The 26841-nt window shown below is 45.2% G+C and overlaps 1 protein-coding gene across 1 annotated transcript; it reads left to right on the forward strand.

Moving 5' to 3' along the window:
* Nucleotides 1-1861: 1861 nt before the first annotated feature.
* Nucleotides 1862-25740, forward strand: TCTN1 (tectonic family member 1; the record flags this gene model as incomplete). The annotated part of the gene is made up of 14 exons (XM_084253845.1): nt 1862-2158; nt 5437-5557; nt 8955-9085; nt 10095-10246; nt 12205-12292; nt 15683-15792; nt 17451-17471; nt 19807-19941; nt 20445-20570; nt 20933-21035; nt 21571-21709; nt 22918-23080; nt 25078-25203; nt 25597-25740. The coding sequence occupies exons 1-14, from the start codon at nt 1939-1941 to the stop codon at nt 25738-25740; spliced, it is 1779 nt and encodes a 592-aa protein (XP_084109971.1). The 5' UTR covers nt 1862-1938.
* Between the last annotated feature and the right edge of the window lie 1101 nt (nt 25741-26841).

A 26841-nucleotide genomic window follows, 5' to 3' on the forward strand; every position in this document is an offset into this window, starting at 1 on the left:
GTCATGATGTTAGTAATAAAAATAACAACCACAGTAATAACCAATTCACCCCAAACCACCAAAGACCAAGACAGAGTGGTTAACACTATCTTGGAAAGTCATCCTCAGTTGTTTCTTTTTCCTCCAACTAGCTACTTCTGTCTTTGTTTTTTCAGACTCCTTAGATGCGGCAGCCTCCAAGTGCAGAATTCCAAAACGTTGAATTGTATTGATTCCTCCCAACATTGGCACAGAGTATAAGGAATTGAGAATGCTGCTAATCCTAGAGAAACAGATGGGCAGTTTTAATCACAAACATTCACGTACAACCCAAATGCTGCAGTTCGGAACAAGATATGGAAATATATCTCAGTCCCTTTTTGTGTCCTTCCATTCTAATGAGGTAACTTGCCAAGGCCAGGGAAGAAAGAATCCTCTAGGTTGAAAGATGAAAAAAAAAAATGGCTGGGAGAATTATGTCATCTGTGGAATGAAAAATTGCAGTGTTTCCAAGGTTTGCAAAGTTGATCCGAGTTAATGGTACCCTCTTGTTGACATTGTAAGACGTCATACAGTTCATTTTTGGGCTATCTACTACAAGATTGAACAAAAAGGGGTGGTGGGATCATTTCCCAAACCATGTCACAGGATTCCAAACCTGGGCTATCACACTTGAAAAGGACCTCAGAGGTCACATTAACCATAAAACAAAAATGTTAGAGCCGAAGGCACTTTATCAAAATTTAATCCAACAACCCAAAATTTCAAAACAAAATTGAACAAAGTGATTCACATTAAGGAATAGAAAAGGAAATAGAGACCTGGAAATAAAAAGGTTAAAAAAAACAACAATGCTATTACTGGATTTAGAAATTATGAGATAAAGGTTTGGAAAATACAGTGGTGGGTTTTTTTTTTTGTTTTGTTTTTTAATAAATAGGAAGCTTCATATCAGTTATTAAAAGTGGCCCAGAATTTCAGTCAGACTTTAATCCTTTGCACACAAAAAATTGAAATATCGGTATTACAGATTTGATACAATTATATTTTTATGCAATTTCTCTGGAATGACACAGGAAGGTGCTAAAGGTGTCACTGACGATTTAACTCTGCTATATAAATGTAATAAAGTAGGTGTATAGATACTGCTTGACACTTCTGAACGGGTGTGCATTTTTTGAATAAATGCCATGATATGTTTAGTATTCTGGCATCGACTTGTTGAGTTGTAAACAGATTAAGTGTCGAAGATATAGCCAACACCGCCCTAAATAAGCTAGTTTAGAATGGAAGGGTTTCCCCAAGACCAGGCCATTTTGGAGAGTTCCCGAGATTTGCCTTGTTTTTCCTTTTCAAGACTTACAAATCATTCTATTTAATTTCTGTCCATGTTTTCTGTCTTTAAAGTTATGCAAAGTCCACTTGCCCCTTTATCACAACACAGTGAACAGAAATTACCTGGAGACCATCTCCCACGAGTCTAAGACAAACTGGGGCGCGGGATGGAGAAAAGCTGGGACCAGGACGCTATCTTGGGGCTCCGCCCAAGCACCCCACTAGCAACTCCAGGAGGGCGGTTTCCAAGTACCTGTCCTCAAGCCGCTGCGTCAGGGCATTTGTCAAAAATACTGATTCCTGAGCCCAGCCCTAGACTTACTGAGCCGAAACGCCCTGGGATGGTACCTACAAAGCCACCCTTTAAAGCCAGGGCCCCGCCCCGCAGGGAACGCACAGGTGGGACGCGCAGGCTCCTCCCATTCGGCACTTGCCCCGCCCCGTCCCTGGCTTCGCCCCGCCCCCCGCCCGCCCTCCGCGGAGCGTCACGCCCAGGCCCCGCCTTCCGCCCTTGCGCTCTCGCGCGGCCTCGCGGCCTTTTCCCGTAATGCCCCGCGGCCGGCCGCCGTGGTTGCTAGGCAACGCGCGGTCCCTGCCGCCGGCCGCGCGGGGTTGGGCTGGACCATGGGACCCCGAGGCGTCCCGCCGCTGCTGCTGGTGCTCCTGGATTGCTGGGCCTCTGTGAGCGCCCGGGCCGGGGCCACTCCGGCGGTGACGACGGAGGGCCCGAGCTCTACGGAGGCGGTCCCGATGACTCCACGACCCTCCTTGTCGTCTGCGCCCCCGGGGGCCCCCGAGACTCCCAAACCTTCCTCCGGCCCCAGGCCCACCCCGGTCACGGACGGTGGGTACCAAGTGCCAACGCCCGGGGGTCCACAGGAATCCAACCTGGAGGGTGGCGCGGCGAGGATAAATAATAATGATAGTTAACGTTTGCTGAACACGGAGGCATTAGTTGCAAAGGCATTTTCACCCTCTCTGCGGCCCTGGGAGGCAGGCGTTCTTATTCCCTTCTGCAGATGAGAAAGTCGAGGCGTAAGTGGGATCAGTCTGTGAACGTCCTTGCAGTTGGCCTAAATAGCATTAATGCCAAAGGTAATAATGGAGGAATCCTTGCAGCTTTGCATCCCGAGTCGAAATTACATCAAAACTTTGTACAGATATGGGAATTAAACGCTTAGGATGCATTGGCCTTTTCAAAAGAGACGCCAGAAGCCTAGCTTATTAAATGTGACTAGGTCAAAGCCATTGTTTACTTAGATCATTAACACCCAGAATTCCTCCTGTGCAGAGTGGGAGGTGGGAAGTTCTGGGGTACAGGGGTTATGCCCACTTCTTAGTATTCATCATTAGAGATAATCAACATATTTCCCAGAAAGTGCTCTTACTACTGGAGTTACACATTCAGCGAATCTTTTACAACCTAATTTAATTTGGATGACTTCAGGGATGTCTGTGACTCTGAGACTGAAGGCACGATTTTGTATTTATTCATTTTTCCAGGATGAGGGTTCATAGACACAAATAGTTTCTCAAGAGTTTGTGATCTCAAAAAAAATTTTTATGCTGTGTGACCTCAACAGGTATGAAGTATTTTCCCTCACTTAAGAGAGTAAGATCTTAAGTTGAGTAAGGCTTAGAATTAATAAATAGAAAACTCATCGCTGACCGACAACCTTAACTCTAGGACTTCAGTTACTGAGCCAATATTTCTTCTAAAAAAATTATAATTTCTTGGGCCTCCCTGGTGGCGCAGCGGTTGAGCTCTGGGTTGCGAAGCTGCCCGCAGCCTCTGCAGCGCCGGTTCGATCCCCGGCTGCTCCCCGGCCGCCGGAGGAGGGTCCCACATGGCGCGCAGACCTCTCCTGCCGCCCGCTGCTCCCCTCAGTAGTGTACTTCGGTCCTTCTGCCTGCTCTGCTCCCCGCTCTGGCTCTGGTGAATTCTCTCACCCTTCTGCGCTTCTGACTGTACCCAGTGCTTAAATAAATAAATAAATCTTTTAAAAAGATTATAATTTCTTTATAAATTATGAGTCATTTGTAAGAAAACATACACAAAAATATATTTGTTATTTCAATATATGTAATCAAAAGTTTTATACTGAAACTTAATGAATGAGTAGGAAGGTTAAATCAGTGATTAATTGAAACATACAACAAACTACTCAATGCCTGAAATTCCCGAAGGTTTTTGGATCTGATTGTTTCTCGTCTATGTAAGTATTTATCTGTTAATGCACTTTCTCCCCCAAATGAAGCTGTTCTTGAAACATCATTATTAGGGCACGTGGTTGGTCAGGACTGTTTTTCTAATATGGGGGATGTATTTGCTCTTATCTTCATATTTTGAAGGGGCCCTCTTTAGACCTGTGAAAACAGTGATAACAAACAGTGAAAACAGTGATAACAAACAGCACTGGCATTTCCTAACTGCTTACTGTCTGATAGGCACTGTGGCATATCTCAGTTAATTCTCATAACAACCCTATGATTGAGTTATTCTCATTTTCAGGTAGGTGAGTTATTTGCCTGATTTTAGGTCACCCTTGGTACCTGCTGGAGCAGCGGGCTGACTAAGCATGGAGGAATGGTCAGACATTTGTGGCCTGGGTTACAGGTGGAAGAGAAGAGTCATACCTTTCATCCTGAATCTGAGATGTGTTCATGAGTACCCTGGCCACAAGCCAGGCATGTACATACGAAGAGGTGGAAAGAGCAGCTGACTGCTGCCTAGACCCTTCGAGTTCTTAGCCCACACTTGCAGGTTGATTAAGTATACTCATCCCAGAGCGAGACCTTTTCATTCAAGTGGAGTTATTAAAAGCTACAGCTTTTTCCTTAGTAGTCTTATAGTTACCTACAAAAGTTTTAAGCTTTGAAAAACAGATCAGGATCGTAATTTTAAAAACACATGGCAGGGAGCCTGTACACTGTTTTGTTTTTTTTTTTTCTTTTTTCTTATATTGGTGTGTTCCGAGTTGTGTTATCATTTTACTAAGTTCATAGAGTAGCCCTTGGCTCGAGAGAAGTGTTGAACTTACGGGGGAAACTTCTGTATCCCATGGTAAGAATTTAGTATTTATTCAAAAAGTCATTCCCATTTCCTTATACTTTTCTAGAGTATGTTAACTGTACTTTTTTTGAGCTACAGTTCAGTGAAGTAACTCAGACATATAAATAAGAATATTGTATGGACTCTACCAGAATTAGCTTGAGATTTTTGAAATCTAAGTTGTGTATTAGGTAAGCATTTTACAGACGTTTCTTATTAGCAGTCACAGTGGGGCTGGAGAGTGTGGGCCCTCACAGCTCCACTGTGTGTGGGGGCTGGTTTGGTGATCCCCTGGGTGTCAGGATTTCTCCTGATGGCTTTATGGAATGGATCTGAGGGTAACCTCAGAATTTGCACACAGAATCTTCATCAACCCAGTAAGAACTCAAGACTCTGAGAGTCCCAGAGTGGCCTCTAGCTCACTCCTCTGAGCCAACGGTAGCAGGTTAACACCACGATGAACGGGCTGCAGAGGTTGTACCCCTAAAAACTCAATGTTTGGGCCACTATGGAGCCCACGAATCCCATGTAATCCCCACCTTAACCAGTTTGTATCTTGCCAAATAACACATGAAGATGGGTTCAACATCAAAATTGATGTTTACGCCCTAGGAGGGGGACCAAGCTTGAGAACCTCGGTTCTTTGTGGCCTCAGGGGGCCCTTCCCCTGTGTCAGAATCTGCAGAGAAAGGGTCTGGGTCTGGGCAATATTAAAACAGTGGATCTTAAGGCCGGAGAGGTGATTTAGTGTGCTTGCACTTAAGCCTGTTTTAATTATTAGCATCAACTGGAACGATCTCACAAACTCTTATGTCTAGTCCATAGCCAGCTCACCCCGTCAGTCCTTGTAGGTAGAACACAAACAACTCTCCAAGTGAGCCATGCTTAGCTGCTGTAGAGAATCTGGGATTGAGGGGTGTTCAAACCCACTCATTTTCATTTCGCACATTTTCCCCAAAGTGCAGTAGGAAAAATAAAATGGACCTTTTGCATGGAATGGGTTTTTGGTACATTGCTGTGACAGGGGACAGTCACTACCTGCTGACCATGACCCCTGCTTGTTTCTGTAGTTGCTGCTCTGTGTGTCTGTGACTTGTCTCCAGCACAGTGTGATGTCAACTGCTGTTGTGATCCTGACTGCAGCGCCAGCGACTTCAGTGTCTTTTCTGCCTGCTCAGTTCCAGTTGTCACGTAAGTTTATGACAAACGCGGTTTTGATGAAGAGTATAATGAAATCTGTGTTCAGAGCTTGCATTACATTTCACTCTGCTCTGTAAACAGGTATTGTGTCACATTTTGATATCAGCGAGTTAGTCTCATGGATAGTGAGGGTGAAAGTGCAGTTTACTTTTATAGCTTTTGTTAGGGATATAGAACTTGTAACAAAAAATTAAATAGGGAGGCTTTGTTTATGATTTTCTGGTATGTAAATTAATAGGGATCCCCACAGTTCACATTGTAAAGCAGAATAATGGAAAATGGCATTGTCAGTGGATCACAAGGTGAAGGAATAATCTCCTCTGAATGATCTGTTTCTAGTAATTAAGATTCAAAGCTTTTTGGAAAAATAGAAGCACTTATTTGGAGATAGCTGATTTAAATTCAGACTTATTGAGTTGAAGCAATTGATACTTAATAGCTTGAATGTTCTTTGGAAGTACAATGTGGTTTTCCCATGAGAAACTATTTTACTGACCACTGGGAAGTTAGAATCTCCTTCTTATGTAAAAATGCTCAGAGAATAGGGTATTACAGGCTATAATATAATAGGCTGCGTGCACTGCTTTGTAGCTCAGCCTTGTTTGAAAATCATTCTGCCTTAGTAAGTACCAGGAGCCTGCGGATGAGGTTCCTTATTCTTGAACTCGTTGTTGAGAATGTTATTTTTTTGAATTAACCAATACTTTTGTTTTATTGTTTTATCTTTTCCCCACCACAGCCCTTTCACCCCCTCCCTTTTAGCCTCAGAATCTCACTTTGTTCATTATTGTTCACTAGCTTTTATAAATATTTTTGTCCAATTGTCTGCTGCCATTATTTGCCTTTGTCATTCTGACTTGCTTTATCGCATATAATTCTCTCAAACTTGTTCCATATTGCTGTAAATGGCAGCATTTTGTCTTCCTTGTGGCTGAATATTACCCATAGTGTGCATAGACCACATCTTCTTGCTCCAGTTCTTTATCAGTGGGCACTTAGGCTATTTCCATGTGTCTAACTATTGTAAATAATGCTGCAGTGAACATTGTAGAGCGTACAGGTTTTTGAATTGATGGTTTCATGTTCTTTGGAGAGATGCCCAACAATGGGATTGCTGAGTCCTATGGTATTTCCATTTTTTGTTTTTAAAGATAAATCCAGGGCCTCTGTGGTGGCACAAGGGGTTAAGCACAGCACAGTGAAGCTATCAGTAGCCTCTGCAGCATGAGTTTGATCCCCTGCCAGGGAGCTGACCTACATGGTGTAGCAGACCTCTCCTGTCTCCCCGCTGCTCCCCTCAGCAGTGTATTTCAGTGGATCCCCCTGTTTTGCTCCCCACTCTTGTCTCTGGTGAATCCTCTCACTCCCACACCTCTGGCCTGTACCCCAGTTCTTGTATGCATAAATAAATAAATCTTAAAAAAATAAAGATAAATCCAGATGGCTTTCCAAATGACTGTACCAGTTTATATTTCCACCAACAGTGTAATTAGGATTCCTCTTTCTTTGCATTCTCTCCAGCACTTGTTGGGATTCTTTTTAATATGTACCATTCTCAGGGGTGTGAGATGTTATCGCATTAAAAGCAACGATAAACATTTTTCCATGTATCAATCTTCTGGGTATGCTCTTTGGTGGACTGCTTATTCAGATCTGCTGCCTGTTTATTAATTAGGTTGTTTGCTTTTTCCAATTGTTAAATGGAACACATTTTTGTATATCTGGAAAGTCTTTCTACATGTGGACTGTTTTACATATGGGCTATTTAGAATGAAGGTCAGCACGATTTTTCTATAAAGGGCCACACAGTAAGTATTTTAAGGTTCATAGGCCATCTGATCCTGTTGCAATTTTTCAACTCTACCACTGTTGAACAAAACATATGACTGGAAAATTAAAATTGTAACAAACTGGAAAAAAACATTTGCAACAGTGACACTCAAAGGAGATTCTTAAAAACATGGGTTCTCACATATCAAGAAGACAAACATACTAATTAACAAGAAATGGTCAGCCGATATAAATAAGGAGCTTACTGAAGAGGAAATACCAGTAAGCAATAACCACATGGAAAAATGTTTAATTGCACTAGCAAATGAGAAAATTCAAATTAAGACAATGAGATAACAGATTTTTGCCCATGAAATTGGCAGAGTTTTAGAATTGAATGATGATACCAATCTTGGCCAGAGTTAATCGGCAGTTAATTATAGTGTTGGTGAGGATGCCGCTTGCCTTCCTGGAGGACAGCCTGGTAGGAGGCTGTTCCAAAAGCCTTAAACCTCGGACCTGCCTTTTAACCCAGCAATTCCATTCAGAGAATATGGCCTAAGGAAATAACTGGAGACATTCCTAAAGATGTATGTCATTATAGTGTTGCGTTTAACTCAGGAAAATTAGAAACAACCCAAACCAACAGTAGAAGATTGATTTAAAAAATTAATAAGTTGGAAAAAAAAATTAGTAAGTTGGGATACAGTGACATGGAAAATAGTGAACAATATATATTATGTGTGAAAGGGCCCTCAGCAAGCAGTTTGATTAGGGTTTGTCAAATCTGGGATTGAAGACTTAACCAAAAGTTCTGAGCCCCGGAACTTCTACCCAACGTCCTCTTTTCTCCTTTTAACCAACCTTTGAAGACAGCTTTATTCTAAAGATAAGGAATTTTGGATCCATTCTGCGTAACTAGAAACAGTCTGAAGTTCTGCAAAAATTTATATAATTGATTCTGTCAGAATTTACAAGGTTCATCAAAACTGTACCCTGATCTGGGGCCTCCCCGGTGGCGCAGCGGTTGAGCGCTGGGTTGCGAGGCTGCCCGCGGCCTCTGCGGCGCCGGTTCGATCCCCGGCTGCTCCCCGGCCACCGGAGGAGGATCCCACATGGCGTGCAGACCTCTCCTGCCGCCCACCACTCCCCTCAGCAGTGTACTTCGGTCCTTCTGCCTGCTCTGCTCCCCGCTCTGGCTCTGGTGAATTCTCTCACCCTCCCGCACTTCTGACTGTACCCAGTGCATATATAAACAAGAAAAACAAACAAACCAGCAAACAAATAAATAAAGCATGCCTCTATTAAAAAAAAAAATTAAAAAAAAAAACAAAACTGTACCCTGATCTGTATTCTCTACTTGACAAGATTTCCTTCAAGGTTATTTTACTTGTCTTAATTTTTCCCTAATAGAGGAAAAAGTTTCAAATATCAAACATTTTGACACTGAATAAACTAAATAAAAATGATTCAATTCTAACATCACACCTTCATAAATATCTTCTATGTCGTTGTTAACATAGTACGGTACAAGCATCTGACAGTTTTAAAATAATCTTGCTAAGATTGTGTGCATATGCCTCAAAACTTTCTACTTTGTTATTTTCTCAATTTTCAGGGGTGACAGTCAGTTTTGTAGTCAAAAAGCAGCCATCTATTCATTGAATTTTACAGCAAACCCACCTCAAAGGATATTTAAACTTGTTGACCAGATCAATCCATCTATTTTTTGCATTCACATTACAAACTGTAAGTATTTGATGGTAATAAATGAGAAACTCTGAAAAATATTTCTTTGGCAAGTTCCTTTATGGAAAAATGTTCCATTCAGTGAGATTGAAAGTAATCATTCTATGGTTTAACTAAGTTGAATCTTAGAGCATTTCATAGGCAACTGCCAGTCACTTGGTCGACTTCTGGGGATGCACATTTTCTTTAAAAGTAACTGTGCTTATGTCGTTGTCTTTTGAAATCTCATGCTCTTTTTCAAAGGTGGTCATGGTGTAGACATGCCTAGGAACTTAGATTTATTTAGGCGTGTATGGGTTTTTTATTTCCTCCTGGTATAATGGTGGAGAATCAGGTTAACTTTGGTTTCAATTTCCTTTTTTCTCTTTTATTTTTACTAAGAATATTTGCATGAAAACAGGATCTTTATTTTTATCTGAGCAAATGGCTCGAATAGGTGACTACATCCAAAGTACAAAATGTTAGCAAGCTCTCCAAGATCAGAGATATGTGTGTGGCTTTATTGATCAAATTTCATCATCTTTTCAGAATATCTTTACATTTGGGGCTTGTTCTCTTGCAATTGAAAACTTAGGAGAATGCTCTGTGATTTGTAGCCCAAATTATGCCCACTCAGTCATTGTCGCAGTCTCTGCCAGGATGCCAGCCAGTGTGCATACCTGCTTGGCCCTCCTCCCTCCTCCATCACAGCATGCTGTCCTCCCCGGCTGTGGAGTGGCTGTGTGAGGGTAGGATGGGATCTTTCCTTCCATAGCCATCTGGAGAAAGCTTCCCCTCAGGGGCTCATGCTGCAGACCCTCAGTCCGTGGGCTGGAGAAAGATTGGCATTGACTTCTATTGTGCTGTTTACCTGTGGGCTGTAGGAAGCATGGTTTCTACACTGTTAGAGGCCAAGTTCTGTTTATTTAATATGAACAAGTACTAACTGAAAGTATACTACTTTCAAATATGTGTTATATATGATAGACATTCTATGTTTATTAATTTAAAATACCTTTTCTGAAAACAGATAAACCTGCATTATCCTTTATTAATCCAGAAGTGCCTGATGAAAACAATTTTGATAAGTTGATAAAAGCATCAGATGGTTTTTCATCAAATGCAGAAGCAGATGATTCTTTCCCGAACATACCGGACTCTCCAAATGCTGCTAAATATGAGGTGGGTCAGGAATCTGATTAAATCCACTCTGCTTGTCCTACATCCCCAGCTACTTGTCCTTGTCAATTTTTCAGTATTTCCAGCAACACTGAGACATAGAATTCATACTACTGACAAAAAAATTAATGTTCATGCCTGTAACTCAGAGATCATAAGCATTAAAACTAAGTAGCTGAATTCTAACGTGAGGTTTAAAAGTCATTCATCCCATGGTAAGCTTGCATTTGTTTCTGCCAAATTATTTGCTCTTTTACACTTAAAAAGATGCAACAAAATGCTCAAGGCAAGCCGCTGGGAACATGGAGTGGCCGGCTGCATGCTTGTTCTTCCTCTCCAAGTTGTATTTGTTGATTAGCTTTACAGACTTTGGGGGCATGTGTGGCATTTTATACGTATTCATTAGTAAATTTTAAAATGTGATATCCATCAGCTTAGAATAAACTTCAAGTTTTTCACAAGCATCTTTTAAAAAGAAGCATGAAAGCACATGAACTGGTTTTAAAAGTTACAACTTTCAATAGGGTCCGTAAGGAAAAATGGAGAGGCAGGCCCTCTTCACAGTCTGGTGTATATTCCTGATTTTTATTTATTTATTAAAAAAAATTTTTTTTATATATATATTTTTTAAGATTAATATTTATTTATTTATTTATTTATACAAGCACTGGGTACAGTCAGAAGTGCGGGAGGGTGAGAGAATTCACCAGAGCCAGAGCGGGGAGCAGAGCAGGCAGAAGGACCGAGGTACACTGCTGAGGGGAGCAGCGGGCGGCAGGGGAGGTCTGCGCGCCATGTGGGACCTCCTCCGATGGCCGGGGAGCAGCCGGGGATCGAACCGGCGCCGCAGAGGCCACGGGCAGCTTCGCAACCCAGTGCTCAACCGCTGCGCCAGCGGGGAGGCCCATATTCCTGATTTTTAAAAGCAGCTATAAAAATACAGTATTGCACAAAGATATGATTTTTTTGTTAGCCACCTGATCTGTAACCTTTTTTATTCAGTGGTAAATCTTGGGCATATTCCCACGTCAGGATAAAGCTACCGTTTCTTGATCATTTTCTGTACTCCCAGCGTCATGCACACAGCCCTGGGGCCATGTCCGTTCCCGCTTCGCTGGAGAGAAGACTTAGGTCCCTGTAGGACAGTACTTAGCCAGAGCTGCGGGGTGGAGTTAGATTTTTGGAGAGCGCCATGTCCCCCTGTGGACATTGTCACCATCTGTTACTGACATTCCACTACTACCAGACGTTCGTTCTGGTTTTTGCTGTTAGAAATAATCCACGATTAACATCCTTATAGGCCCACAGATCTCTGTCTGATTAAATCCTTAGGACATGTTCCCACAAATGAGTTACCTTGGTCAAAACGAATGGAAATTCAAAACATTGATACCAGATTGGCCTCTAGAAAGATTGCAGGTGTTTACACTCCCAGTTCTAGTGAAAGGGAGAACGTGTTTCCCCAAACCCTTATGGCACTGAGGCATTTGGATAAACTTTTAAATAATAGTAATAATAATAATAATAATAATAAAAACTGTATGCCCAATAGCTATAGATTTTGTTTTGAATAATGGGGGAAAATTTCATGGGAAATTTTTGGGGAAAGAAGGCATATCAATGTTAGGATTTTCATGCATACTCTATCCATCATTTAAATAATTTTTGTAAGTGGAAAATCCCTCTCCAATACCCCAGCTGTCTGCAGAGATAGGCACGTCTGTCGGTTTCTCATCTACTGGTCCCGAAGAAGTCTTTAATAAAGAAGGCTGCCATGTACTACAATGCGCACACACACACACACACACACCCCTTCAGAGAAAAGGGTGGGTGGCCAGATGGAGTTCATCGCTGAGTTCCGGATGGCAGCAGTGCTGCCTGCACATAGTCCATATCCAGCAAATGTTTGCTGAGTGGACGCCTTCCTACGCCTTAACAGTGGTTGCTCACTCTCCTTACAGTACGGGGCACGTCTGCAGACATCACATTCATTTTTGAGGTTTCCTTCTCCCCTAACGTCATCTTTATGCACTGATGATAACCCCGCAGGTAAGAGAGTGGGCTCTTTTCTTTTCCTTTTTTTTTTTTTTTTTAAAGATTTATATATTCATGCATACAAGAACTAGGGTGCAGGCCAGATGTGCAGGAGGGTGAGAGGATTCACCAGAGACAAAGCGGGGAGCAGAACAGGAAGATTGACTGAAATACACTGCTGAGGGAAGTAGCGGGCATGACAGGAGAGGTCTGCCATGCCATGTGGGTATCTCCCCTGCTGGGATCAAACCTGTGCTGCAGAGGCTGCGGACAGCTTCACAGTGCTGCGCTCAACTGCCTGCGCCACTAGGGAGGCCCAAGAAAGTGGGCATTTTTCTTTCTCTTGAAAACAGTTTGTTCTGACTTTAAATTTATAGAAGTCACAATAAACAGACTTCATCCCTAGAAACACCCTTAGAATGGCAAAGGGCCTCGCAGGTTATGTGGTTCACTTTTGCACCCAGTGCTGAATCTTTTCTAGTGTACTGTGGTGCTTGAGCACTGGCAGTGATAGGGAACTCACTGCCTGTGGCCAGCCCCCTCAATTGGTGAAGGCTTCCAATTGGAAGGATTTTCCTCCCTGGAGCTACCATTTGTCAGGGGCTAACATCTCTCAGGCTGTGGGCTGTGTTAGCACTGACTTGTGTTTGTCCTTTAACTCTTCACTGTGATCTCTAAGGGAGGGTTTTTATCTCCACTTTGGAGATGTGGAAGCCGAGAAACAATGTGGGGAGCAGGGATGCAGCCCCGACAGTGGCCTACCCAAGTCCTGCTTTTCCTCTTAGGGGCGCTGTTAAGTCCAGGGAGAAGCCTTCTTGGCAGTGGAAGCCACAGTTCTCCAAGCCTTAAATCAGCCTCTTCTGAAGACACTAGCCAAGTAACGATGATAGCACATGGCTTAATGAAGCCTCATTTGATAGGCAATGGAAACCATATTCTGTTGAGAGGACACTTAACCTGGAACTTAACACAGTTCCCCAGTAGGAACTGTGGGCATTAAGAGCAAATTGAGATGCATTCTCGTCTACTGGATTGGCAAAGCTTGAGAACGTAAGGCTGTGGGGAGGTAGGCCCTCACTTACATCACTGGTGGGACTGTAAATTGGTAGTCTCTGTGATGAACCACTCAGCAGTATGTCAGAATTATAAGTGAATGTCTTCTTTAAACTTTAATATCGATTTTTAAGGTAACTCTGGTTTACAGCACTTCAAAGGTTCTGAGTAATACCTCTTCAAATGTACGTTACCACCCAAAGCCTACCTCCAAAGCACCCATGACCCTCCACCACAGTGCATTAGGCCCTGTCCTCCTCGGTCTCTGGCAACCTCAGTTCTGCAGTCAGGTTTCTGGGGTTGGTTTTGCTTAATTTTGTCTGTTCCTTTGTGTTGTTTCTTTATATTATGCATATGAGTAAAATCACCCTGTGTTTGGCTTTCTCCTTCTGGTTTATTTTGCTTAACATAAGCCCCTGAAGGTCTACTCAGGTAATTGAGATTTCATCTTTTTTTGTATAGCTGAGTCCTATTCCACTGTGTGTCCACTTCACACCTTCTTTATCTGCTTGTCTGTTGTTGCGGACTTAGGTTGTTCCACAGCTTGGCTAATGTAATGTAAAAAACATGGGAATGTTGTTGTTTCTTCAGAGTGGAATTGCTGGTTCATGGGGTAGTTACATTTTTAATATTTTGAGAAACCTCATCCTGTTTTCCATCAGACCTAGACCAGTTTACTGTTCCACCAACAGTGAGTGTGAGGATTCCTTTTCTCCCACTCTGCCAGCACTTATTGTCTCTGGTCTTTGTAATATGGCCAGTCTCCCTTCTGGGAGGTGTTATCTCATGGCTTTGCTTTGTGTCTCTCTGATGATTAGCGATGATGAACATTTTTTTCAATTGCCTATTGGCCATCTGTCTTCTTTGGGAAAGTGTCCATTTAGATTTTCTGCCCATTCTTTTGATTAGGTTGTTTTCTTGTTGAGTTGGAGCTTGGATATTAGCCCCTGATTAGATGTATGATGTGCAGACATTTTCTTCCACTCAATACGGCATCCTTTCATTTTATTTTTTTTTATTTTATTATTTTTTTTATAGAGGCATGCTTATTTATTTATTTATTTGTTTGTTTGTTTTTTTTGTTTATACATGCACTGGGTACAGTCAGAAGCACGGGAGGGTGAGAGAATTCACCAGAGCCAGAGCGGGGAGCAGAGCAGGCAGAAGGACCGAAGCACACTGCTGAGGGGAGCAGCGGGCGGCAGGAGAGGTCTGCGCGCCATGTGGGACCCTCCTCCGGTGGCCGGGGAGCAGCCGGGGATCGAACCGGCGCCGCAGACGCTGCGGGAAACTTCGCAACCCAGCGCTCAACCGCTGTGCCACCGGGGAGGCCCCATCCTTTCATTTTAATGAGAATTTCCTTTGCTCTGAAGAAACTGTTTAGTTTGAGGTAGTCCCATTTATTTATTTATCTTTTGCTTTTTTTCCCCCTTGCCATTGTAGTTGAGTCCCCAGTGACATCACTGAAGCCAGTCATGCCAGTGGCACAGGGGGTTGCCTATGTTTTCTTCTATGTATTTTATGTTTTTAGTCTTATATCCAAGTCTTCAGTCCATTTTGAATTAACTTTGTGTAGGGTGTGGGGTAGGGTGTGGAAGAGTGGCCTAGTTTCATTCTTTTGCATGTGGCTCTCCAGTTTCCCAACACCGTTTGTTGAAGAGACTTTCCTTTTCCATTGTGCACTCTTGGGTCCTTTGTTGTAGATGAACTGTCCATTGACTAAGGCCTTCCTGACCCAGCTCTTCTAATGCTAGGAGTTGGTCCTACAGAAACGCTGGCCCACTTGCAAAATAGTACATCACAGCATAGTGACAGCACAGCAAGAGACCACTGAAGTGCCCATTAATGGGGAGCTGGATGAGTAAATTTTGGCATGTCTACAATAGAATACTGCATATCCTGAAGAAAAGGAGGAAACTTTTCATGCCCTGAAGTCTAGGATACATTGTTCAGTGGGAAAAAAAAAAAAAAAAAAAAGGGCATTTGTTTGTAGAAGGGGAAAGAAATACAAAAATACATATGCACAAGCTTTTATTTGCATAAAATATTTCCACAAAGATACTAGAAACTTCATGCTGATTGTTTCTGGGGAAGGGACCCAGTGGTTGCTGGGGGCCGGGGGACAAGGGTTGAGAGAGACTTCACTCAATACCTTGTGCTTTGGGGTCTGAATTTTGTGACCATTACCACCTACTGGAAAAAGTTTTTAAAACCTATTTTAAGTATGTTTTGTATCTGTCACAGCTAATTTTACAATTTTACCTGGATTACAGTTTTTTTGTTACCACCAAACAGCTGAAAATTTTTTTCTTTCCTGATATTGTTTCTTTTGGGGAATGTTATGCTTTCCAGCATTTCTGGTGAACCAAGCTGTTAAGTGCACCAGAAGGATACGTTTGGAGCAATGTGAAGACATTGATGCCCTGAGCATGGCTTATTATAGCAGCCCTAAAATTTTGAGGGTAAGCATGATTTTGAAGTGGAACTGATTCATTAGGTATATTTTCCTTTCTTTGTACCCTTTTAAAATATATCAAGTAAGAATAATTTCACTACATGATTGACACTCAAGTTTAAATTTCTCTTCTCCAGTTCTTTATCATATTAATACCGGTTATTGAGCTAATCACTTAAAAATAATTTTTATTTTTATAGGGTTTGCTCATATTTTGCTTTCATTTATTCTGATGGTAACTGATAATGTCTGTCTCCTAAATAAAAAAAAAATCTTTAATAACTAAAATAATTTTAAAAGACATTTTTAAAAAAGATTTATTTATGCATACAAGAGTTGGGGTACAGGCCAGAGATACAGGGGGTGAGAGGACCCCCCCAGAGACAGAGTGGGGAGCAGAACAGGCAGACTGACCAAAGTACACTGCTGAGGGGAGCAGCGGGCGAGATAGGAGTGGTCTGCTTCGCCATGTGGGTTGCTCCCTGGCCAGCTGGGGATCAAACTCGTGCTGCAGAAGCTGCGAACTGCTTCATAGTGGTGCTTAAACCCTTGCGCCACCAGGGAGGTCCAAATTAAAAGACATCGTAATGTCTGTGATAGAAACAGTTGTATTAGCACCAAAAAGATATTTCTCTGAAGACCAGACCAGAAAAGAAGAGAAAATCCATTTTCTTGTTGGCGCATCAAATAGGCAAGTAGGAAAGGAGAGGAGATGGAGTTGCTGGAGGAGGGAGAGGGGTCACAGGGGTGGCAAGGCCCTGTCTCTGGTTGCAGGATGAAGCCTGAAGGGAATGAACGAGCAAGGTCCAAGGTCCATGGGCCCACTGGGCAGTGACACGGAGGGGTGCATGGAGGCTTCTCAATGATCAAAAAACATGTGATTATTGTAACAGGCCCCACACCTGATTTTGTGGGTGTGGGGCGGAGGGAGAGTAGATGGTTCCTGGCACCAGTGTTCATCTGGGCTTCAGTTTTCAGAATCAAGTTGAACCTTTTTCACCCCCCTTCCCTTTCCCTGCCTTCTCCCAAGTCACCCTCTTGGCCAAGCATTCTTCCAGCATAGCTGCCTTCTCCACTTGTCCTGGAAGCAGGTCCCCTGACGGGTGGGCACGGTTCTCTTTGGGCACAGGCCTCCCCATCCATGTCTGTTCACCAGCTTCCAGAGCCCCCTGCTGCCACTGTTGTGACTGGGGGAGGGGAATGGAAATTAAAGAGAGGGGAGACCTTCAAAAAGGGATGCAGGCACTTGCCACTGAGGGGGCTTGACCCATTAGGAGGCTGCAGACATCACCTGGGCAAGCCACGTCCTACTTGCGGTGGGGACAGGCGCAAGGAGAATGACTAGAGGATAGGAGCCCGGTCTTGCCACGGTGCTGTCATTGTGGGAAATCCTGAGTAATTTGCCGGAAGCACAGAGGCTCCCGGACCCTGGTGTTGTTGGGCTGGTCTCTTGGGCTTCCAGGCTGAAGGAAAGGAACGTATCTCTGATTACGTCATACACAAATATAGGGAGATGGCAAATCTTGATTAAGGAAATTCTGTTTTCTCTTTGTGAAATCTTTAATGAGATGAATCCTTCCTTTAACCCGGATCTGGAAAAAAGCAGTAAAAATGCTGCTTCTTGCTGTACTTAATGAAATGTTTGTTTTGTTTTGTTTTGTCTAGGTGCCTAATTCAACAGCAGAGGTAAGAGTATTTCTTAATGAAAGTACGATAGTTTATAATACTCTTATGTCCAAGCCCTTTGAAATGAACACACTTGTGACTGGGAGTGTACCTTTCTGCCAATAACAAAAACATATGCCAAAAAGCAGAAATGAAATAGGGACACCTTCGCAGAGGAGCCTCTTTTAATCACACTTCAGATTTTCCACTTCCCTTCACTTCGGTGTCTGTATGTTTTCGTGTTTAAATCATAGCTGTCCTGACTGACAAGTATGTGTAGCTTCTGTGCTTTTAGGGCGTCCTTGACAGCTTCTTGATCTTGTCAGGAGAGCTGGGGGTTCCCGGGATGCCCTCTGTCCAGTGAACATCCAGATCCGTGTAGTTTCACGGCTGGAGCTTCCAGTAGGTTCTGTTGAGACCTTGCTGCCCCCAGCTGAGGGACTCTGTCTGGCAGTGGTCAGGAGCCAGGGTCACTTGGCAGTCATATCAGAGAAGGCCTCATTCTCGGGGCCAGACCCCTTCTCAGCCACTCAGCAGAGTGGGCTAGGTCTACTTTGCCAGGTCTTGAGTTATTAAAGGCTCCACCCACTTCTTTTTTTGCACCCTGGGGCCATGCACCCAGGAAGTAGCAGACCAAGCCTCCCGCAAAGGTCTGTGTGACACAAAGCTTGGGTTCTCAGGGACAGGCATATCAGCCAACAGCGGAGACTGACATTTTTTAAAAAAACAACTTCTAAGGTCTGTTAGAGTCAGGAATCTAAAAATTAAGTCCTTTTCCCCACTAAGCAAAGCCAGGTATGATGCCTGGAATCATTGTTAATATGTGTTGACCCATCAATGAAGATCAGGTCCTCGCCCTAAAGTTTCATTGTAAATGTGCTTTAGTTCTTTCCTGGGAGCCTGTGGGGGTGGGGCTCGATGGACCAGAACAGCCTTACCATTACGTTCTTCTGCCTCTTCCAATGGCTGTTGATAGATGGGGCGGTTTGTTATCACTAACACTAGTGCATCAGGCTTTCCACTTGTTTAAACTGGAGCTTTGGTTTCTGCCAACCACACCCACATGCCACGTGGATGGCTCCATCAGAGGCCGGCAGGGAATGGCGTGCACTTCTTGGAATCTAGAACCATTGCTGAGTCAGGGATCAGTATGTTCAGGGTTGTCTTTTGATGAGTTAAACTTAGGAGCAAATTAATTGGAAGCATGGGACGCCTACATAACCCTGAGCCCCACTCGTGGGCTGTGGCACCATGGGCCTTGGGGTGACTGGTGTTGCCCTTTGGCCACTGTCGCGTGATGGCTCATCTCTGCTTCCAAACCTCATCATGCCCTTCCTGAGAGTGCTGTGACTTGTGAGGACGGTGGCAGGTCTTTGGAGCAGACACATAAGAACATTTATAAAATGACGGCTTAAGTGCTTAGTGATCTTGAATGAGGAGCAGCTTGGTACGTGACTGAGGACGAAGTTCAAATCAACAGAAACAAGTCGGTTCCTTCCTGAACAGCGGTTTCTAAGAGCTGACACTTAGAGCACATGCTTTATGGGATGGTCCGAAGAGGCTTGTTCTCGAGAGTTTCAAGCCATTTCAAGAATTGCCTGTGCTTTTGTCACTGCTGGCGGGATCGTAAATGAAAAGTATTCCCGAATAGCACTGGGCTAACCAGGGCTTCTTGATTCTGCTTAAAAGTTTTGTCTGTGTCTGTTTTCTTCTACCCATGATGCCACCACCCTGTGTGTGTGAGACAGAGAAGCCCCAACGTGTAAGACACACTGTCTCAAGTATGCAACTCCATCGAGTTAAGCAGATTCACTAAGTTGGGCAACCATCGCTGTTACCTAGTTCCAAACATTTTCAGTGCTCCAGAAGAAAGCTTCACTCTTCATCTGTCAACCCTCTCCATCTGCCCCTGGCAGCCACTAAGCTGCTTTCTGCCTTGATGGGTTTCCCTGACCTGACATCTCCTCGCCGTGCTGCATATATCTGGCTTCTTCATCGGTTGTTTTCAGATCTCGTGCATTTGGGGCACGTGTCATGCATTGTTCTCTCTCATGGATGAAGAGTAAATTTTGGATGGCCAGGCCACGTTTTGTCCATTCATCAGTTGACGGCCATTGGGTTTTTAGTGTTTGGCTTAGGAATCGTTCAGCGTGTTGGTGATCTCTTTCTCAGGAATTTTTCGTGTGGATGTGTATATGATTTCTACAGCAACTCTATTTTTGCAAACATATATTACTGTGTAGCATGCTTTTCCCTACTGGCAGCATATCGTGGAGGTTTGTTTCAATTTTTTTGTTATTTTAACCCTTTCACTTCTGCTGTAGCCTTCAGTGACCCAGTCCTCTTTGCTTTGCAGGTCCCTATTGCCGTGCAGTCGGTTGTCGTTCAGTCTCTAAATAAAACGCTCACCCGGCTGCAAGCCCCTGGGGTGCTGCACCAGGCTCTTGTGGAGGCCGGAGATGATAAAATCTGCACAAACGTGGTTCTGGAGGTAGGTCCCTGTCTGGCTTGGAAAGCCCTGGGCTCTTTATGGCAGATTAAAAGGGCACCTGTATACCCCAGAGAGGGCTCTGGTCCATTCTGTGGTGTTGCCTCGCTGGACCTGGCCTTGTGCTTGCCTTTATGCTGTCTTATCAGAGGACACTTCTTTGTCTCAGAAATAATCACGGGTGATTTTTCTCCACAAACCTAGCGACATACCAAAAAAGTCAACCTTTGTGGTTGCTATTGTTTTGTTCCATCACGTTTAGCGCTAGGACAACTCCACTCCAAGACTCCATCCCACTTTGCACCCATGTAGTCAGGCACAGAGGCTCACACGACGTCTGCCAGCTGGCGTGAGGCTGAGCGGCCTCCCGGAACCCCACTGGACAGGAGCGAAAAGCTTCGGCAAGTTGGAGAAGCGCAGCGCCTTGCCTCCTGGGGGCATTCTGAGTTTTCTAATGCAGAGGCGTGATGAGGACAGGTGTATTCGGAGCTTCCTTTTGTTTCCAGGCGAAGTACAGCCTCACATACACAGCGGCGGGGGAGGTCGCGGCAGCAGGCCTCTCTCTCCTCCTGGGGGCAGTGAGCAGCGCGGCGCTCCCGCTTCAGCAGAAGTTTGAGATTCATTTTTTTCAAGTAAGTTTGCTCAATTGTGTGCAGGTAGGTAATGGCCAAGAATAACTGTGATGTCTCAGCAATGTGATGTCTCAGTATTACATGTAAAGCTCTCACTGAGCACAGGGCTTGCCTGGAGCACGCGGGGCTCGGCGGGGAACGAGCGGCGTCCTTGGGCCTTTTCCCGCTTGGGGATGGATGGTTTCTGCGTGAGCTTGTTCTTTTGGTAGGATGTACTCCTACACTCCGCGGGGATATTTATAGCTCTGAGTAGGGGGAGAAATTCTTTTATTGGTGATCCCAAGTTTTATTGTGAAAAGCATTTCCATTCTCCCTGCCATTTATGAACACGACTGACGGGCCGTGTCCGCACTGTCTTCCAGCACAACACCACGCCAGCCCCTCTCAGCGGGAACCCGGGGTATGTGCTGGGGCTCCCCTTAGTAGCTGGATTTCGGCCTCACAAGGGATATCCTTTCTGGTTCTGTAGAGAAGCTCACTTCTTTGCCGGGGTGTGTGGGCCACGCTTTGCGGCTGCTGAGGGTTCCGTGGGCTGTCGTGGGCTGGAGGCAGCAGTCTGAGCCCGAGCTTCCTCTGCGTGGATGAGGGGAGGGGAGGGGGGCCGGGGGCTAATGGCATCGCAAGTCGGGCTGTGTGGAGACTGGCAGCTGGGGGTGAAAGAACATGGCCTGGGAAATGTCAGTGTTTTAAAATGAAAATTGAAGATGGAAAAGTTGACAGACACTAGATGTATTTAATTTCACACTTAGAGATTCCTAAACAAAGTTACTGGTTTTGAAAATTGGAACGGCTAGTGTTGAGGATTTTTCTTCTGAGGATCAAGGAAAATAATTATAACTGTGTTTTGTCCTCTCCTGGGAAATTAGTGTCAAAATCCCAGAGGCCCAGAGAAAGGGATCTTGGGAATCACACTCCTGTCTCGTGCCACACTTGTCACACTGTCTCCTGAGAATCAGGCTGTTCTCCACCAGGTGGTTGTCCCTTAACTTCCCATGAATGTCTGGGATTATTCAGACCACGAATAGATACGGACAACTTACTATTCTTCGTAGCACAACTGAGCAAGACTGCTTAGCAGTGGAGGGGATCCGGACCCCAGTATTATTTGGTTACGATACGCAGTCTGGCTGTACACTAAGGTAAGAGTACATTGTTTGTTCCCACTAGGAAGCAAAGCACCCCTGCTCTCCTTGGCATTCCCCGCCCCCAACAACCTCCGCATCAGCTAAGGGGTGCGAGGAAAATCACAGGCAGCTTCTTCTCTTTCTTTACTAGTGGATGGTAGCAGTAGTAACAATACTTATCATGTCACTTCTTGTCTTCTAATTTTTATTCTCATCAGCAGTGTACTATTTGTCCTAATTCAGAGGGATACAATGACAGCCATCTTTCTTATCAGATACGGGAGAGTGGAAATCCCTAGGCTTTGTATGTCCTGTTCTTAAGGCGCCACAGCACTTGAGTTCACAGCAAGAATATTTCTCCTGATATAATTCTCCTGATAGGATCTCCTGGTATAATATAATTCTTTCTTCTATTTCTGAATTTTAACACACATAGCACGCAGGCCGGTGAGAGAGCCCTGAAGGGGATGTTTTCAGTGGGTCTTTGTAGACCAGGCCTGGACGGCATGGACAGTGTCGGGAGCTTTGCATGATTTGGTATAAAGACGGGCCGTGCTGCCCTCCCTTCCCCACCCTGGGAGCCATCACTTTCAACTCTCACAGCTGATTGTCTGGAAGATTTCCCCAAATCTTGAAATAACCAACATACAATTCTACTTCTTGAATTCTTGGTTTTATGACTTATTTATTGACGTCCCCCTGTGGAAGGTGAAGGCTTGCTGTTTCCCCTCCATCCTGTTCCCCACTACCTGCTGACTCCTCAACCAGCACATCCTCGGGGTGGTCTTGTCACCCTGGCGCTTAGATAGTATTCGCCGTTGACAACATTCTGACCGTCATTCTCAAAGGGGGTTCCATGGAACATGGGGCCCCCGGATGTCAGCAGGGCTAGGTCCCTGCTCTAGTATGTTTGAGAAATAAACAAACGTGATGCTTTACTGTCGGGCCTCTCTGAGGGCCACTGTGCTCTGGGGGAGCAGGGCTGTCTTCTGGCCTTTGGGCACAGAGCCTTTCGATGGATCAGTTCAGGAAAAATACTGTTTTGAATGCACCTCCCTGGACAACCAAAATTTCACATTTAGACATATTTTTGGCTCCTTCTAGATGCCCTTTTTGGAGAGTGAGGGAAAAGAAACTAGAGTGAGCCTGGGAGGCATTGGGCCTGTAAAAACTGCTGCTCTGAACAGTAGCTTCACATGAGTGACCTCTTTTCCGTCCCAAAGGCTGACCAGAGCTGTCACGTGCCGATTGGTAGAACAGAAGATGAAAAGCCTGCTGAGGGGCCAGGGCTTCCCAGATTATGTGGCCCCTTTTGGAAATACCCGGGCTCAGGATGTGCTGGACTGGGTGCCTGTCCACTTCGTCACCCAGACATCCAACGTGAAGGTAAATGGGGAGGAGATGCTGGCCTCTCCTCCCCGCAGGAGCGCCTCCTCCCAGTGGGGAGATCGAGGCAGCTGGGGGAGGAGCCTTTCCGGGAGGTGGTGGCTGTGGCCAGGAGCTCCAGCTTTGCCTTGCACCAGGCCAGGATCCTGACTGCTGGCTTTGCCTCTTATTAGCACTGTTAGCCTTCCCTGGGGATTTTTATGGGCTTGTCTCTTTCCTCATCTATGAAATGGGACTGACAGTCACAGTCACCCCCATCGAGGCTCGTGCTGCGTGGTCACTCCATCAAGGTGACCGCCGTCACTACTGTCACTGTGGGTGAGACGCCAGGCCTCTAGGCCCTGTGATCTGATAAACAAGTGTGAAGACTGTCTCCAAAAAACTGAGGCGCCCTCCCTTCCACACAGCCGCTGCTCCCTTGTTCCCTGGTCTGGAAAGGCAGCCCACATGTGAGAGCTTTCAATTCTAAAGTTCCCAAGAGTTGAATGAAGTTGACATCCTACAAATAGGTTCCTGATCCCATGTGATTCTTCTGCCCACCTTCTTCTTTTGTCTTAGCCGTCAGAGTGTGGGCCGGCCCCCTTCGCTGGAGGCGTGCGCTCCAGCTTATCCTTTAATTGCCCGGCTTTTTCTTGTCACAGTTCTTCAGGCCTCTCATTATCTGCTTAGCATATTTATAGCCGGGGATAATGGGGGTGAAGACTAGCTCACTAGCTCTGATCCTGCCCTCCCCACAGAGTCCCCAGCAGAGACCCATGATTACTCAGCCCCTGCTGCTCAGTTGCTAAGTCTCAGTGAACCAGGGAGATTGCTTCTGGCTTCTCGGACATGAGTTAAGACATCCTGTTATTACTTGCCCCTCAGAAAGGAAAAACATAGGCTGGGAGGAGAGATGGCGGTGAGAACATGAGCGTTGCCAGCCTCTGTGCTGGTCCAGGGAGCTCAGAGAGCCTGGGGTGGGTTCTGAACCCACCTTCCAGGAAATCCAGGGAGAAGTTGGCCTTGAGAGCATCTGCCAAGCTCAGGTCACACCAGCTGCGTATTGTACCTTCTCCTGATACCTGGAGAGTCTCAGGGATTTTCAACCTGCAAATTTCTCAACAGAGATTCCATCAGTGCCATTTGGCAGGCATTAAATTTAGCAGGCCTGCTAGCTCTTCACGTCCTGAAGAGATGTACTGTGCATGTTTGATATTGTGGGAAAATTTCAAACATACACAAAAGTAGAACAAGACCCACTGACCGATAGTGCAGTAGCTGAAGCAGTTAGCACGTCTGCCAACCTGAGACATGCTAAGAAACTCACCACTGCGGTTACCCAAGAGACTGAGCGTCCACTTGCCCTTTCTGCCCTTGGGGACAACCAAACCAAGGTCCTGGGCGGGCGTTGGACTCAGCTCCCACAGCATCCAACCTGAACTCAGTTGCGTTGCCCTCTGCCAGAGCTCTCTGCTAGGACAGCATCTTTGAGGACTTTCAGACTCTACACCCCATGTAACAACAGCTCCACTGCCCCCGATGAAGGCGCAAGTGAAAAGAGAGCACTGAAATGCCCTTTTCTCCTCGGTGCATTTTCACATGGCATGCAGGCAGGTTTAATTTCCGTCTGTCTATACCATCTTCTCTCTCTCCCCCCATCCAGCTCCAGTTCCCCTCCTGAAGTAGCTCGAGCTAGATGTAAACTAGATGAAGTCAGTGCCGTTACGCCCCTGAAGCTGGCACAGCTGGGTGTGCAAGGTCATGCTGACCCCCTTTAGAAACAGGAGGGGATGGAAAATGAGGCTTTAGGTGTTAAAATATTTTTGGAGCCTTGACTACTTGAAACTATGTGCTTTGTCTAAGCTGTTTTTATCCAAACTTCTAGAGTCTATTCATTCTCTTGTTCAGAACATTTTGTAATAAGTAAAACATTTTATAATTAAAACTCTGAACTGCAGCTTAAGTTTGACTTGCGATTGTGTAATTTTCAAATTGATTAATGGCATTTCATTTTGCAGGGTTACTGCCAGCTCCCAGTGGCTTTGGTGATAGAGGTGAAGTGGACTAAATATGGGTCCTTACTGAACCCACAGGCTAAGATCGTGAACGTGACTGCGAATCTGATTTCATCCTCATTGCCTGAGGTGAGGTCTAACTCTGGTTTAAAGGAATAGGCTGAGATACAAGTCCAGATAAAACTCAGGTGTGACAGGTAAAATTTATTATGTTGTGAAAGAGAATTAAAAGATAAACAATCTGGATTCTTTCAAAAAGTTAGCAGTCATTATCTTCAGAGGAAAAAATCTCCCTGACAATGGTTTTATTCACATGAACATTCTCGTTTAGATCTGATCTTTCAAATCCTTGGGAAAACTGAGTTGTGGTTGCTAGTGACGCAGTAGGAAAACAGGGTAAAAACCATCTCTCTCATGCGAGTTAATGGCAGAGGAGCTGATGGGCTTCACAGGGTGGCAGTGGTCGAGGAGAATGAAAGCTGATCTGGCTTCTGCGACCCTGTGCCAATGACCTTGTTTCAGACCGACTCAGGAAAGGAGAGGATGGTTCTTATTTCCACGGCGGTTACTTTTACGGATGTGTCTGCGCCTGCGGAGCCCGGCTTCAGAGCTCGGCCGACCATCAACGCCAAGCTGCCCTTTAACTTCTTCTTCCCGTTTGTTTGAGGTAAGTCCCTGGTGCTATGTCTCTAGAAGGGAGTGCGAGTGTAGCCCCGGGGCCCCTGGAGATATCACCGGAAGAGGTAGCCCCCTGACAGTACACCTCCCCTCCCTCCTCCCCGTTGTCCTTTGAGAAATGTTCTTCTACTTGATTTGACGTAGAAGGGGCAGCATCTGGTCCTGGTCATGCAGCGCCCTCGATGCCTGGGCTGTATGTGGCGTCTCATGGTGACGTGACAGGGGCAGGAAAGGGGCTGGTCTTGAAGTGTATCCAGTCTCCTCATTCCCCGCTTTAATGCAAGGTACTCAAAAAATAATGTTTTTAGTTCAGGTTTTCTTTTCAGGATTTTCTGAAATGAGTACAAGAATAGCAAGATATCGCACAAAATCACACATGGATAGGCCCTCGTGAGGGGCGCTTCCCCAGTGTCGTGTTAATTACAGTGGGTCCCGCTCTAATTGCCATTTCTGTGCCAGGCGCTGGAGCTCACTTTCCAACTAGTGGGCCGGGCTGCGATGCCGCAGAGCAGCTGAAGCTGGAAAGAATATAGTGGGAGGGCCCGAGGGAAGGCGAGAGTTTATTTTATACATTAATTGTACAGTAATTGAGAAAAATGCTGTCAGGTGGCAGAGCTAGGTGGAGCCAGCTCTGCTGGCTGAGGCAGAGGAGAGGCCTGGGAAACTGAGAACAACCTTCCTGGGGGAAACTGAGAAGCTGTTTAGAACAGTTCTGCAATATGAAAGACTTCTCTAGAATGGGCTGGCAACTTTTTTCTTGTGTGTTTCAGGAATGCACTGGCTCCTCAATGCACACGCAAAATTTGCAAATTACAGATGAAATGACATTTTATATACAACTGATATCTGTCCAGTTTTCCTGTTCATCTTCAAGCAAGAGTAAAATGTTTTAACATGAGAAAATAGAGTTTAGAGTTTATGATACATTTGTTACACGGCGTGGGGCGGGGCCAGGCTGGACCAGCTCGCGGTTCCCAGCGCGCTTCCTGTCAGGGAAGAGGCCGGGAGGGAGGCAGAGGCGCAGCCAGCCCTCTCCCCCGGCCGCGCAGGAGGACCGCGGTCTCGCTGCCACGGGCACAAGGCTCTGCA

Source organism: Talpa europaea (assembly GCF_964194135.1).
Source record: "Talpa europaea genome assembly, chromosome: 14".
Taxonomy (NCBI): domain Eukaryota; kingdom Metazoa; phylum Chordata; class Mammalia; order Eulipotyphla; family Talpidae; genus Talpa; species Talpa europaea.